This window comes from Solanum dulcamara, chromosome 11 (genome assembly GCF_947179165.1).
Source record: "Solanum dulcamara chromosome 11, daSolDulc1.2, whole genome shotgun sequence".
In the NCBI taxonomy this organism is placed as follows: Eukaryota; Viridiplantae; Streptophyta; class Magnoliopsida; order Solanales; family Solanaceae; genus Solanum; species Solanum dulcamara.
The window spans coordinates 57,326,191-57,340,181 of record NC_077247.1 but is presented as its reverse complement, the minus strand read 5'-3'; the positions used below and the strand labels follow the sequence as shown (position 1 = coordinate 57,340,181).

Here is a 13,991-nt window from a genome sequence, read left to right as displayed (position 1 = left end):
AATATTTCTGAGTATCATTTGGGGTAATATTTTGCTTCTTTGATGTAAAATACTAAGACAGAAAAAAGGACTTCAGTAAAACTTTTTTCTAATACTTGAAAATGTATCACATTTTGTTAAAAAATACTACGTAACATCTTTGAGACAACTCAAGACTAGAGTGATTATGAACTCATTGACTCTAATTCTTGGCATGTCATACCATATTCAAAAGAATTGGCCTATATATGGTTTAATACAGTAAAATAAATGTTTTATAATCACTTGTTAAACCCCATAAAGTTGCCTACATTCTACCTTTTTCCTCGAAGTTACGCCGAGAAAGTATAAATTCCAGTTTCTGAAATTGTCAATAGCTTTTGATCTCCTAAAACAAGAAACATACCATAATTTGCATAGTTTGGATAATATAGAGCACATTTTGGAAAGCCACTTTGTAAAAAGAAGTAACTTGCACATACAAGGAAAAATGCGATGATTCACAGTATCGACCTCCAAACTAATGAAAATAAATAAATTAAGAGAACATTACATGTGAACAATTATTGTAATCTCCCAAGCATTTACCTTGACTTCTTACTTCGCAATCCCATCCGGGATTTCGCATATCTAAATATTTCATTAAGGAAAATTATAATGCAAAAGCAGAACAAATCAAAGAGAATAAAGGATTGGGGGTTCAGAGAAACCAAAAAAAAATTGATGGGACTTGAGAAAGGATACTCCAGTCGCATGCCTTCTCCAGAGGAAGAGTATAGAATGGTCCCTTGAAGATGACTCAATGCCTCAGTTGAGCTGGCAGTGTCCTGGAAATATGGCTCGTACATATTAATTTCAAATACGAGTATTTGAACTTGATATGCAGCAGATTATTCAGAACTTCATGTGGTAGCAGACCAACAGAAGACAAACCGGATAAAGGTATTAGTCACTGCTTCCAACAGTTGTACCCATTGGCACCTTCCCCTTCTATTGGGGCAGGGTAGGGGTTGTATAGGGCATTGGAAGAACTAAGGTTCATAATAAGGGACAGACAACTTAATCGAGATAAAAGATCAGTGAATCTTTGGTAGGATGTTCTACAATCTAACATTTACTTAAATGAAAATGCAACAGTTATCCTGTGCTTAATGTTTTCTTGAAGAAGTTAATTAGAACCTCCTTATTAAGATTGTTGAGACTGCAGGATAGAACATGTATTAATTCCTTGTTAACTGGCTAAGGATTTAGCTCAATGAAAGAGGGGGGTAATGAATCAAAAGAGAAAAAAATGTTGTTTGTTTAGGAATGAAGATACACTTATAAAAAATAAATGACATCTTATCATTATCAAAAAAAAAATATATAAAGGACGTGCAGAAGACGTGTGTGAATGAGTAGAGCATCTGCCACTGCAGAAGACGAGAGTTAACTTTACCTGAAAGTCGACAAATGCAACAGGAGCTCCATATGTACTCTGCATCTTCAACTTTAAAAAACCCCGAAATCTGATAATGTCAAAAAAGCACATAATCATCCAGTATACCAAGAACTTTAGTGGTTAGAACTAAAATGCAAGCTTATCAAAACCTTGAAAATACTTGAATCAGCTCTTGCTCAGTACAACTTTGGCCCAGATTGGCAACAAAGAGTGTTGGACATGGATCAGCTGCCTGTTAAATTTAAGGTCATGAATTATCATTACATTAACAAAAAAGAAACTCCGGAATCATAGACTGGGGGGCAAATAAAAATGAGAAGAGAATTAGAATAAAACGAAAATTCAGGACTAAAAATGGAAGCATCACCACTAGTTCTCAGAAGTAGCACAAGATCTGGTTAAGAGTATGGTCCTTTTATGTGACGAGATTACCAAGCAGCCAATTGAGTGCATTTGAAGTATCAACTTGAGAGTTCAGAAAGAAATAAAGTTATACTTCAAAGTTCAAACATCCTAGTTGTCAGCCAAGAAGCAATCTCTTAAGAGGATTAGCACTCATTGTTTTTGCATTATATGGCCCCACAATGGAGAATAATTCTTTAAAAATTGTTTAGACCTTTGATGAACTTCCAAACGTAAGCTTCCTTAAAGAGATGGACCATGATTTGCATTCACCAGAGCACGAGATAAATCTAACATAGTTGGACAACATATAATTTATAAAGCTGCAATGTTTGCATGTATACCAGAAAATTTGAAAAGCTGTGGACGGTGATTCAATCTTAATGTTATGATACATTTCATGACATCAACAATCATTTAAAAGCACAAGTAGAACCAAAATATCAAAGACCCATACAGAATTACAGATTAACTAACGGTACAACACCTCCAGTTAACACATGTTGATTATTTTATCTATCACAAGATTCAACACAGACTTCAAATACATGCTTAAAATTCAGCAAAGATATTTTCCAAATAAATGCTGAAATGATAGATTAAACTAACAGAATAACCAACCAAATTAGCAGTAGTTCAGACACATTCAGAAGATCAAATGATGGACTGTGTATCAGACACCTTACCGTTTTAGAAGAAGCTTGATTCCCAACTCTACCATCAAACTTTCCCTGACTGAATTACCAAAGAAAAAGAATCTTAATATTAGGAATAGAAATCACACACAAGATTAATACAATACTAAGATTCAATACCCAAACTTCACGGAACAGGGAATAGAGAAATTAGTTCTATTTGGTGCTCGAGCTTTCAGCTAATAGTACAAGTACTTGGAGCATTCTTAGTCAGAAGGAATCAATTGAGTAACAAAAGTGTGCTTAAGTAGTGCAGATGACCTTTGTGTAGGTGGATAACCAATCGTGTTGTAAGCAGAATTACCCATTCCAGGCATGTGAATGCTGCCAAAACCTGCTAGTGCCCAAGCGTGCAAAACATGTGCAAAGTGAGCATTTAGATAAAGTGCTTTGCAGTGACTGACGAGCAGTTACATCCTTAAATGACATCAAATTAGTAAAATGTGATCGGCAAAAAATCATCATAGAAGCAAATTGGTTCATATGTAGATGACCCGATGGCCAACAAACTTTCAGACTTACATGCATGTATCCTACTCATTCAAAGGAAGGGAATGTAATATGCTATAGAGGCAGATATTATACCAGAACCACTGTCTGTAGAAATAGCAGCAGAACCTTTAATCCTCTTCTCTGATACAGGCCTCCCATCATCTGTGGTTTATATCAAACAAATTTGTGACCTGAGGAGAATTAATTCCAGTAATTTAACAACCAAAAGAAATTCACTCGCAACAGACCTGGCCGTAACCTCTTTGACCTTGAATTTGATTTAGCAAGCTCAATGTACAATTTGGAATCTTTCTCAAAGTCAAAAACCATTCCCTGGACACATTTGGAAGCAAAGCAATTAGACTCCTTCCTAAAATCACGATCTATTTTTTAATTAACAAATTCATGACCAAATACTGAATCGGATGTGAATGAAGAAAGAAATTTGTGCCTATTATAAGTATAACACAAAAACTGCCACAAAAAAGGGAACATAACTATGCACTAGCTCTCATTCTATTCAGTTGTTCTCCATGTATCAGGCAAGGTCAAGCTACACATCTAACAGAATAGAACGCTCTCTAAAACGTAGAGTAATACTTGTCAAGTGCAAAATAAGATGACATTATTAAGCTTCATTCAATTTTGAGATCATGGCGAAGATTCCATCTTCAACATTCTTCAAGACATTCTCCTTTCAAGTTCGGATTGTCTTCAGCCAGAACATTATTGCTAAGCCTCCACTATAAGAAGTAAAAGACAACTATAAAATATCTTAAATGGTCACTCAACTAAAGATTCTTTTCACAAAAAGTCACTCAACTAAAGATTCTTTTCACAAAAAGACACTCAATTAAGGGTTCTTTTCACAGAAAGTCGCTAAACTAAGAATTCATTTCACAAAAAGTCACTCAACTTTCTTTTATAACCTCAAAGAACTCAACTATGGATATTTTACTTACAAAGTCACCCAATCCATTTAATTAATTTTCCATTAAAATTTATTGACATGATGTCTAGTACTCCAAATTGTGGAAGGTTTACTCACATGAGATAAACTGAAATTTAAAAAGAATCTTTGTACTTTATTCCTAAATGACAAGAAGTAACTAGTGGCCCTACGTGGTCACACAATTATCCAGAACATGGACATTGGACTAGGAAGGAAGCAAATCATTTGTTCAATATCAGAAAAGGGCCTTACATTTAGTTCATACATTGCCATAAGTGCTGAATGCTGATCTGCAAAGACGGCAAAAGCAAATGGCTGACAGAAACCAAACAATGCATCAGACATCCTTAGCAGAACAGTTGTGTCAGACTTACATAATAAGAGAAGAGCACAGACAACCGTGGAAACAACTTAAAGAAGTTAAACTGTAGACCGAATAACATTTTATAACCCAAAAATATGGTTAAGATAAACCCTCTAGCTGCAGTGTCCGACAAAGATTAAAGCTTGCAAAGCCATAGCCAATACATAGCAATATCACTTATAATCGTAAAGTAAGCAGATACTATCCAATGAGAAAGCTAGCATCTTTGCTGCTCACATAAACGCTTATTCTAATCTTACCTTCACATATACAAATTTAATGCCATACCTGATATTCTTCAATATCTCTGCAAGTAGACTAAATTTGGAGCTTTTAGTAGTGCTTTTAAGAATTCGGGGTTTCTATTGGCCATGTGAACACACCTAGATTTTGCAATCACTGAAGGCTCATCTATGTTTCCTAAAACTATGTAAATCGAACTCCACTACCTGGATATATTCTTGTTAATTCTAACAAAATTATCAAATTTTGAAAGTCTATCCTCGTTACACTCAACATTTGTTTTTCGTTTGAGAAGTACAAACAGTCGAGTCAAAATGACATCTCCAAAAGCAGAATTTCCACCAGAAAACACAACCCTGAAGCTCTTCCATGGATATTTGTTTATCTCTTTTTCTCATATGGACAATTCACCAATACTATATAATCAGACAAGGCAAAAGTGATTGGTTATAATAGAACTTATAAATCTTATGTATCCTTTCCGCTCTATTCCCACTAAAGACCTAACTATTTGGGATTGGTTATACAGTATAAATCCTCTACATCCAATTTGCTCTAATTGAGTCCGTTTAAATGTGTATGACACTTAAAACGTATTCACATTGCTTGCGCTAGTAAACGTACATACCTGTGAATTACTAGAAGATTGGCTACGGAGATGAGAAGATTCATAGCCTGCGAATTCTCGAAAAAGGTTGTAAATTTCTCGAGGCTTGACATCTTCAGGGAGCCCAGCAATGAAGAGAGTTCGAACATCGTCGTGCGAATGCTGAGGATAAAGAGGGGGGACGGATGGCTGGTGGGGGTGATGGTATTGCGGAATGGGAAGTGGCTGGACCACCACCGGCGGCGGCGCGTGAAGCGTGGTGCCGGGCGGCGGTGGAGGGACTGGTGGTGGTGGAGTTGGATAATAAGGGTACTGATAGTATTGGGCTATTTCGTCCATGGAAAACAACACTACGGGGACAAATCAGTGCGTCGGATTTTGCCCTATATTTGTAGCTGTACTATTGTGTTTCGTCCGGCGATAACTTTTCCACTTTGGATCCCTCAATTTTATAGCTAGTTGTGCTTTTAGCTCTAACCTTTTAATATTAGCCATTTTGCATCCTTAAATAACTTTTGTTCTCTCGTTTTATATGTTTGTTCTTTTTAAATTGGTCGAAAATGTTCTCTAATTATAGTGTCATTCAATTCTTAAAACTAACTAATAGTGATTATGAATGTTACAATTTTTTATAGATGCATGCAAAAAGGAGAAGACAAAGAGGATGTGTATAAAATAATTTTTCAAGAAAGCATGTTGCGAACTAAACAAGGTAGAATAAAATATTCTAAATATTTTTGCATACAAGAAATGGCGAGGACTCATCTAACACGCTCTTCATCTTACATTCAAAAAACAAATTTCGACAATTATCCATTTTGATGCATCTTGACCTTTTATCACGTGAACCAAATATGCATCAAGTTCATGTACATCAAATACTTAAAAAATTAAATATGCATGCCCAAAGTGAAGATTAGACATAGTATATATAACTAATAAATTAAAGATTATAATTGGGACATCAACATTGAATTTGTTTACCCTTATTTAGACACATAAAATTACATATTTTGTCCATTAAATGAATTAGTCTTTAATTTTGTTCTTCAAATGAGTTAGTATTAAAGTTTTGCCCTTTAGCAATCAACCTTACACTTAATAAAATATAAGCTCTTTAGAAACTAAAATCATATTCGGACATAACTAATGAAATATTATCATATAAAAATATAAATTTATGCTTCAGAAAATTATTTATTAACTAGTGATACAACCAAGTAAGTATAGTGGTTTGGGCTAAGATCGAGTAAGCCCAACTAAGAATTTATGATAAGTAGGCCGACCCCTTGAGCAAATAACCACTCTTGTGGTCATGTATTAAACTTGAGAAATTTATCAAAACAACAAAATTTTAGCATTAAATAGGACTCTATAGATATGGTTTGTTTAATTATAGATAATAGCAAAATGACAGGGGAGGAGAAAGGCAAGAGAGATCTAGGAGAGATAGGAGAGAGTGTATTTTTTTATTGATTTTTGAGGAAAAAAATATAAAAATAAACTGATGTGTATTAAAATGAATACATATTAAGAGGAAAGAGGCGAGCGAGATCGAGAGATAGAGGAGAGAGAATTCTATTTTATATTTATTTTGCATTGTATTCTATATTTATTTGTATCAATTGTATTCAAAATACAACAAATTATATTTTATATTTATTTTGCATTGTATTCTCAATTTATTTTATATCAATTGTATTCGAAATATAATAAATACAACTATATTCATCCTCTTTTTGATTGGATACAAGTACACTTGACTGGGAGGATGAATGCATATTGTATTCGTATGAATACAAATATAATTGATACAAAATACAGATTTTCAAATACAATTGAAATAAAATATCAAACTCTCACTTATATTTATTGAATACAATTGATACATCTATTTTGCATTGCATTTTGTATTTATTTTGTATCAATTGTATTAAAAATACAATGAATACATCTGTATTCATCCTCTCTTTGATTGGATACAAATACATTTAACAGAGAGGATGATTCATATTGTATTCACATGAATACAAATACAATTGATACAAAAAAAATACAAAATATATTTTTTCGAATACAATTGAAATAAAATACAAATTTTTCATCTATATTTATAAAATACAATTGATACATTATAAATTTGAATGAATTTTTTCTTATTGGCGAGAGAGAGAGAACGGGGGGAGGAGAGGGCAAGAGAGACGGAAGGAGCAGGATAGAGAACAGGGCAAGAGAGAGAGGATAGTTATCAAATTAGGATATCATTAACTTGTCATACAATTAAAATATTATTTTTTTTGATAATTTTTTTAAAACTGTGGCTATTTTTAATAAATAAGTTGATAATTTTACCTAATTTAATAATTTCCCCTTTAAAGTTTGGTAAAGTCTCCCAACAACCTTTAATTACACGATTTGGTTTTTAATCGGATTAATCTGTGATTTTGTCCTTTAATGATTTAGTCATTAACTTATATTCTTAGAAATCAAATTTATATCTAAGGATATAAGTTTTCTAAAATTTTGAAATACTCACGCCATTCTTAAAAGAATGATCTAGTTTGATTTAACGCAATTTCAAAAAGAATGACTTAGTTTTAACTAAAATTATGAAATACTCTTTAATTTTTTAGCCATAAATATGTCATGTGAAAAATTGAAACCTAAATGTCGTCAAAAAAAAGAAATTCTTTTTTTTAAAAACATAACTAGGTAGGTCATTCTTGTTTGAAAAGAGAAAGTATAACTTATGAAATATTATAATGAGATAAATATAAAGTTAGGTGTGGTTTGATCCCAAATAGTTTTTGAGAAAAATATGAAAAAAATTTGGGAACTAGTGTTTGTCTATATAATTTGCCATTACTTACAAATACATTTGGCAAACATTTCAATTTTTCAAGTTCTAGAACTAGAACTTGGAAAGTTTTTTAATTTTTTTTTTTTGTGAAGTTTTGGAGAAGTTTCACCATGCGTTTGGCCACAAATTTTTCTAAGAATATTTGACTATTTCAAAAAATATTATTTTGTAACCATAAGTTCTAAAAATTATTAAAAATGCCATAAGTTTGTGTTATCATTTTATAAAAAACATGTTCCATTAGAAAAAAATCTTATAACATATTTGATAACAATCAACAACAACAAATAACAATATTAGAAAGAGCAATATATTAATTGAATTAAAAATAATATGGGCATTCTTTATAAATATAGTAGAAAGGAATAGTCCGATTATTTATAAATAGATAGAGATATTAGTTAATGATGTTGGTTGTCCACATTAATGGAGTAAGTTGATAGATAAATATTAATTAAAATATAAAAGTTTGAGATAAGTTTTAAAATTTTAAAACTTTTCAAATTCTATTTTTATTCTTGAACTTAGGACCTTGGGATATTTGTCAAGCAATAGCATTTCATATGACCAAACACTTTTTTTTTCAAAAATTATTTGTGTCCAAACTGAAATTTTATCATAAAAAGTAAAAATAAAAAGTGAGGGGATAAAACTGAAAACGGAAAAGGGTCAAATATACTCATGTACTATTGGAAATAGTTTAAATATATCCTCTTTATATTTTCGGGCTAAATATACCCCTCCTATTATACTTTTAGTTCAAATATACCCCTCTCATTATATTTTGGTACAAATTCGCCCTTAATTTTAATGGTAGAACACTTGAAAAATTCAAAATTAAATAACTCATTCCCAATTTTAAATATCTTATTTTTTAGGAATAAATAAAATTTTCAAGTATTAATTTGATTTTTTTTCTTAGAAATGACAATTTGTCTTATCATTTTGTAAGAAAAAAGACTCAAATTAGTATTTAGAAATTTTATGTAGTAGTACTTAAAATTATGCAATATGTTTTTATTATCGTATCTAAGAAAAAAAATTCAAATTAGTACTTGAAAATTTTATTTATTCCTAAAAAAAATAAGATATTTAAAATTGAGAATGAATTACTTAATTTAAAATTTTTTAAGTGTTATTCTATTAAAATTAAGGGTGAATTTGTACCAAAGTATAATGAAAAAGATATATTTGAACAAAAAATATAACAAAAATAATATATTTAACCTAAAAATATAATAATAAATATATTTAAACTATTTTTAATAATACAAGAATATATTTGATATTTTTCGAACGAAAAAAGACCCATAGGCCCAGAAGGAATGGCGACTAACGAAAGGACCATTGACGTTTTCCACGTGATCGTACGGCGTGGTTTTCACGCTAAAAATAGAATATTAATTAAAATCTTTTTTTTTCCAAATAAAATCGGAATCCATTTGACTTTCTAATAAAAAGAGAGACCCAACCTAACCGAAAAAAAAAACAAAAAACTATTAGGTAATTCTGTCACCATTTCCTCATTTAATCTCCACCGTCCAATCTGCCACTTATAACTTTACAGCTTCAAGAATCAAGACTCGTTTCCCTTCCCCTTTTTTTGACCCTTTAAAAGGGAGGCAGCCAAAAGGAAACTCTTCTAGGAGATTATTCACTGCTCATTTAGTCATTAACCTTAAACAACAACAATGTCGGGAGGTATTGCTCGTGGTCGTCTTGCAGAGGAACGGAAAGCTTGGAGAAAGAATCATCCCCACGTTTGATTCCATGACCCTTTTCTTGATTTTCTTGTTTTTTTTGTAAATTTGTTTGTTGTAATGGTTTTTGGTTGTAGGGTTTTGTTGCTAAGCCGGAGACACTTCCCGATGGGTCAGTGAACTTGATGATTTGGCACTGCACCATCCCTGGTAAAACTGGGGTATGTTTTCGTTCTTTGCCTTTTCCAGTTTTCTTTGTTACAAATTAGAAAAGACTGGTGCTTTAATTTTTTGTTTTTGTGAGGATGAACCATGGGTTCCTCCGCCTTCAGTTAACACCCATTATATAGGGGTCAACCAATTTGGTTAATATTGGTTGATTTTTAGTGTGTATCTGCTTGTGTTGATGCGTTGTTTGATTGGTTTATCGACTCGAAATTGAGCTGCTCTGTTACTGCGCTTTAGGGTTATCCTTATTTGATACCCGTAAATGCCACACTTTATAGAGATATGTTGAATAACTATTTACATTCCCCACTCCATTAACAGCCTCAGAATTCGGACTATCTTCTTATCTTTATAGAGATGCTTTCTTAAATTTTTATGCGATTTTCACAAACAAACATTTTCTTTTGGCTTTGCATAATGTATTTTTCTTGTTGGTGTTGCTTTGTTTCTAAAATTGTTGAAAAGACCTTAAGGGATGTAGATGAGGTGCTTTGAGTTGTTGGGTGTTCCTTTTCTTGGCTTTGCTATATGATTTTTCACCTCCTTTTTGAAAATCTTGGCATCAAAAAACTATCTGTGACTACTACTTTTTTTTTTGAGAATGGTAACAAACTTCATATCTTTGACTTTATCAGCATGTGGTAATAATTTGTTATTCCTTTAATGGTTAATATAATCGAAGGCATATCTCAATAGAAACTTCAACCTGTTCTCCTTAATCTCCTTTTGAACACGAGTGGGAAGCTTTCTAAAAATCACTGCTACTTCCTTCAGAGGGAGAAAATCTCAGAACCTCAAGAGAGGGAAGAAAAAGAAATAGAAGACGGAAAAGCTTTTACAGATTTTTTTCTTCTTTCCTCATATATCCGGGGGTAAGGGAAATAGCCATGTCCCGCTCCTCTCCCCTGAGAGAAAGTTGGCTAACTTGAATTTTAACACTTAACCAACCTTGAATAGTCATATGAAGTAGCACAGTTCAGTAGCAAGCCTTAAGTTTTATGAGTTGTAGCCTTGTGGGCATCATATTAAAAGCTGTATGCTTTCTATTATTTACTCCTAAGTGGTTAAAAGGTTTTCTGCATATAGGATTATATAGTGTATGCCTAGTAGATGCATTAGTGACAGACTTCAAGTGTAACATGCAGAGTACATGTATGTTAGGTTGGATCAATTTGTTTATGTACCGTGCAAGCTGCAGACTGGGCTTCTCTTATGCTTCTGGTTTCTTCCCCCGCCTCCCCCAATTCAGATCATCAACAGAGTATATAATGTTTACTAATCCCTCAGCATTATCTTATTTCAGTGGAAATACTATGCTTGTCTGATGTAGGGGAAATCGTCTTTCTCTTTTTGTTATTGTTTCTCCTAACGACAATTTAATACTTGCAGACTGATTGGGAAGGTGGTTGTTATCCACTTACTATTCACTTCAGTGAAGATTATCCGAGTAAACCACCAAAGTGTAAATTCCCAACAGGCTTTTTCCATCCAAATGTCTATCCGTCTGGAACAGTTTGCTTGTCGATCCTCAATGAAGATAGTGTATGTGGGCTATGTGCTTTCTTTGTATCCGTCTGCTTACTGACTGTGCTCAATGAATGATGGGTATTATTTTCTTTTTCTTGTGTAGGGGTGGAGACCAGCCATCACCGTGAAACAGATACTGGTTGGTATCCAGGACTTGTTAGATCAGCCAAACCCTGCTGATCCCGCCCAAACTGAGGGGTATCATATGTTTATTCAGGTAATTTTGATTCAAAAAATGTTAATTCTCCATTTTTACAAACTCACTACCCAATTCTTGATGTTATCCTTCAATTGTGTCTATTTTTCTGCAATAGATTTTATTTTTCTCTTTATAATATGTTAAGATGTACTATTGAACATACTTTCCTTTAGTTTTGCTGTCTCAATTAATAAAACAATCTTTCTATCTTGAAATGTCTCAAAAATTTGGGCACCATTCTATTATTTATACAATTTTCTCAAATTGCAAGAAATTAAATGCATTTAACAAGTCAAAATTAGTTTTTGATGAAATATTTTTCTGCCAATACTGCTGTCAATAGGTATTTTAATGTATTTTTTTTCCACTTTTTCTGATATATTACAAAATTCAGATCAGCATCTTGAACTTCGTGTTTCAATTAACTTTCATGTCACATAAAATGGGATATAAAGCAGAATTATTATTCAAGTCAAATTTTATTGAAAAGTTCTTTTAGCTGCCTATGCATTCCTTTTATTTGAATCGTATGAATTATAACTTTTACTTCGGCCCCCTTTTACTAGGATACGATGATTTTGACCTTTACCTTAATAACCATGTGAGATTGAATGAAGGAAGTGCTAATTGTCATATCTCTTGTACTATTAGGTGTGCTTTAGCTTTATAATGTTCCTGTACATGGAGATTAGAAAGATACTGGTGGCTTTTGCTGTAGGTTAAAGGCATTAGTGATAGGTTGCGTCATCATTTGGGAGTTGAAGAATCTTCTGGTTTCTCTTTCTCGAATTATTTCGGATTTTAATACGTTTAGGAAATAGTGGAATTATTCGTAGTTATCTCATTAGTGGGACAGACAATGTGGTGACAGGATGTCAATAGAAGTTTACAGGTCCGTATTGTGTCTTTTCTTGGTCATGCTTGAAACTGTTTAAAGATGTATAAGTTCAGAATAGAAGTTTTATCCTCCCTGTTTGACGAACGGTTCATTTGGTGAGTTCTTGCAGGATGTTCTGGAGTACCGAAAGAGGGTGCGCCTGCAGTCTAAGCAGTATCCACCTCTTGTTTAAAGAGAATGTTTGTCTAATCTTGTGGTTGGCTCTAATGTATGCAACGTTTGCTGTCAAATAGAGGGCAAGGAATCTTCTAGCTAGTGATTCTGATTGGTATTTGTTTAAGTGGAGAAGTAAATATTTATAACTACAGGATTTTATATCTGATATTGCATTTCATAGAGTTTGTGTAGAACAAACACAGCTGCAAATTGTTATCTAAATGTTGGAAATGTGTTGGAAGTTATTTTCTTTTGCAAAAGCAGAATTTCTGTTGCAAATTTTCCAAAAATCTTGCTCCGGGGAATATACTGTGTTTTTGGATCCAAAATCAGCTCAGTTCTTTCTGTTTTCTTCTTTTGTTCGTTGTTCGTCTGACAATGTCAAATAAACAATTACCAAAACAAACATTTTTCACTGGCAAATCTTTGGTACATTTTGATTCCTTTGGGAATTTTTGTCTTTGTCTGCGATCAACGATTACCTTTGGTTTACGTTACTCCGTTCCAAATTGATATGATATATATACTTGGGTTCTGTGACAACCAAAATTGTTTTAAAAATTCTATTAATAACATTAATTCTAATCAACACTCTTAAATTTCAAATCCAATTAACAATTTAAATTTGAGGTTTGATGTGATATCTGCTAGTTCAGTAAATTGTGTTTCACCAAGTACCACTATTAATATATTTCTTCTATTTCACTCCTTCTATGATAAAGTTTAGTAGGGTTAGTTCTTTCAACTTTTTTGAGTTATTTGCCCAAGAAACAATAGAGAAGTACTGGTGATGAAGGAGGATAACTTTTTAAAAAACATTTGAGAAATTAGTCCAAGAAAGAACAGTTCAATTTCTCATCAATCAATGTCATATAAAATAGAAGAAATATTTTATGTCAAGGAGCATTGTTTCTTTTGTTTGCACCTTCGCTGGATATGAAGTGTGATAAAAATTACAATTATTGAACCAGTGAACCATTCTGATTCAATTTTGCAAATGTTTTTAGATTATTCGTATCTGTAAGTTTGAGAAGACAATTGAAGAGATTTCTCTTAATGGCGTTCTATGCGGTGTGAATCTGATGATATGTGCCAATTAATAATTCCAAAGTTCAGTTGAAATATAGCAGTTAGTTAGTTTAGATAATTGGTATTTGAGTGACACATTATAGTTTGTTAGGTTGTTATATCAATGTAGCCCAATTAGTTATAACTAACTATGAAATTTTAATTCTGTTTTACAGTTCT

The 13,991-nt window shown here is 32.5% G+C and overlaps 2 protein-coding genes across 4 annotated transcripts; one reads left to right on the top strand and one right to left on the bottom strand.

The window, feature by feature from the left end:
• Positions 1–399: 399 nt before the first annotated feature.
• On the bottom strand, positions 400–5,636 carry LOC129874703 (uncharacterized). Of its 3 annotated transcripts, none has more exons than XM_055950030.1 (10): positions 5,197–5,635; positions 4,214–4,276; positions 3,258–3,342; positions 3,103–3,171; positions 2,779–2,854; positions 2,509–2,557; positions 1,570–1,652; positions 1,418–1,487; positions 724–806; positions 400–609 (listed from the first exon to the last, which is right to left on the bottom strand). In XM_055950030.1, the coding sequence occupies exons 1-10, from the start codon at positions 5,512–5,514 to the stop codon at positions 564–566; spliced, it is 942 nt and encodes a 313-aa protein (XP_055806005.1). In that variant the 5' UTR covers positions 5,515–5,635; the 3' UTR covers positions 400–563. The 3 variants fall into 3 exon arrangements, with proteins under 3 accessions (XP_055806005.1, XP_055806006.1, XP_055806007.1); XM_055950031.1 differs by having other exon boundaries at positions 2,779–2,851; positions 5,197–5,634; XM_055950032.1 differs by lacking the exon at positions 4,214–4,276 and having other exon boundaries at positions 5,197–5,636.
• Positions 5,637–9,615: 3,979 nt separating this feature from the next.
• On the top strand, positions 9,616–12,988 carry LOC129871969 (SUMO-conjugating enzyme SCE1-like). The gene is made up of 5 exons (XM_055946786.1): positions 9,616–9,795; positions 9,873–9,956; positions 11,353–11,505; positions 11,594–11,707; positions 12,697–12,988. The coding sequence occupies exons 1-5, from the start codon at positions 9,727–9,729 to the stop codon at positions 12,757–12,759; spliced, it is 483 nt and encodes a 160-aa protein (XP_055802761.1). The 5' UTR covers positions 9,616–9,726; the 3' UTR covers positions 12,760–12,988.
• Positions 12,989–13,991: the final 1,003 nt, after the last annotated feature.

Coding starts and splice junctions, on each gene's coding strand:
- LOC129871969 (XM_055946786.1), top strand. CDS start 9,727: ATGTCGGGAGGTATTGCTCGTGGTCGTCTTGCAGAGGAACGGAAAGCT. Junction 9,796..9,872: donor GGAGAAAGAATCATCCCCAC/GTTTGATTCCAT, acceptor TTTTGGTTGTAG/GGTTTTGTTGCTAAGCCGGA. Junction 11,708..12,696: donor GGTATCATATGTTTATTCAG/GTAATTTTGATT, acceptor GAGTTCTTGCAG/GATGTTCTGGAGTACCGAAA.
- LOC129874703 (XM_055950030.1), bottom strand. CDS start 5,514: ATGGACGAAATAGCCCAATACTATCAGTACCCTTATTATCCAACTCCA. Junction 1,653..2,508: donor ATCAAGCTTCTTCTAAAACG/GTAAGGTGTCTG, acceptor TAAATTTAACAG/GCAGCTGATCCATGTCCAAC. Junction 610..723: donor GGAGAAGGCATGCGACTGGA/GTATCCTTTCTC, acceptor TGAAATATTTAG/ATATGCGAAATCCCGGATGG.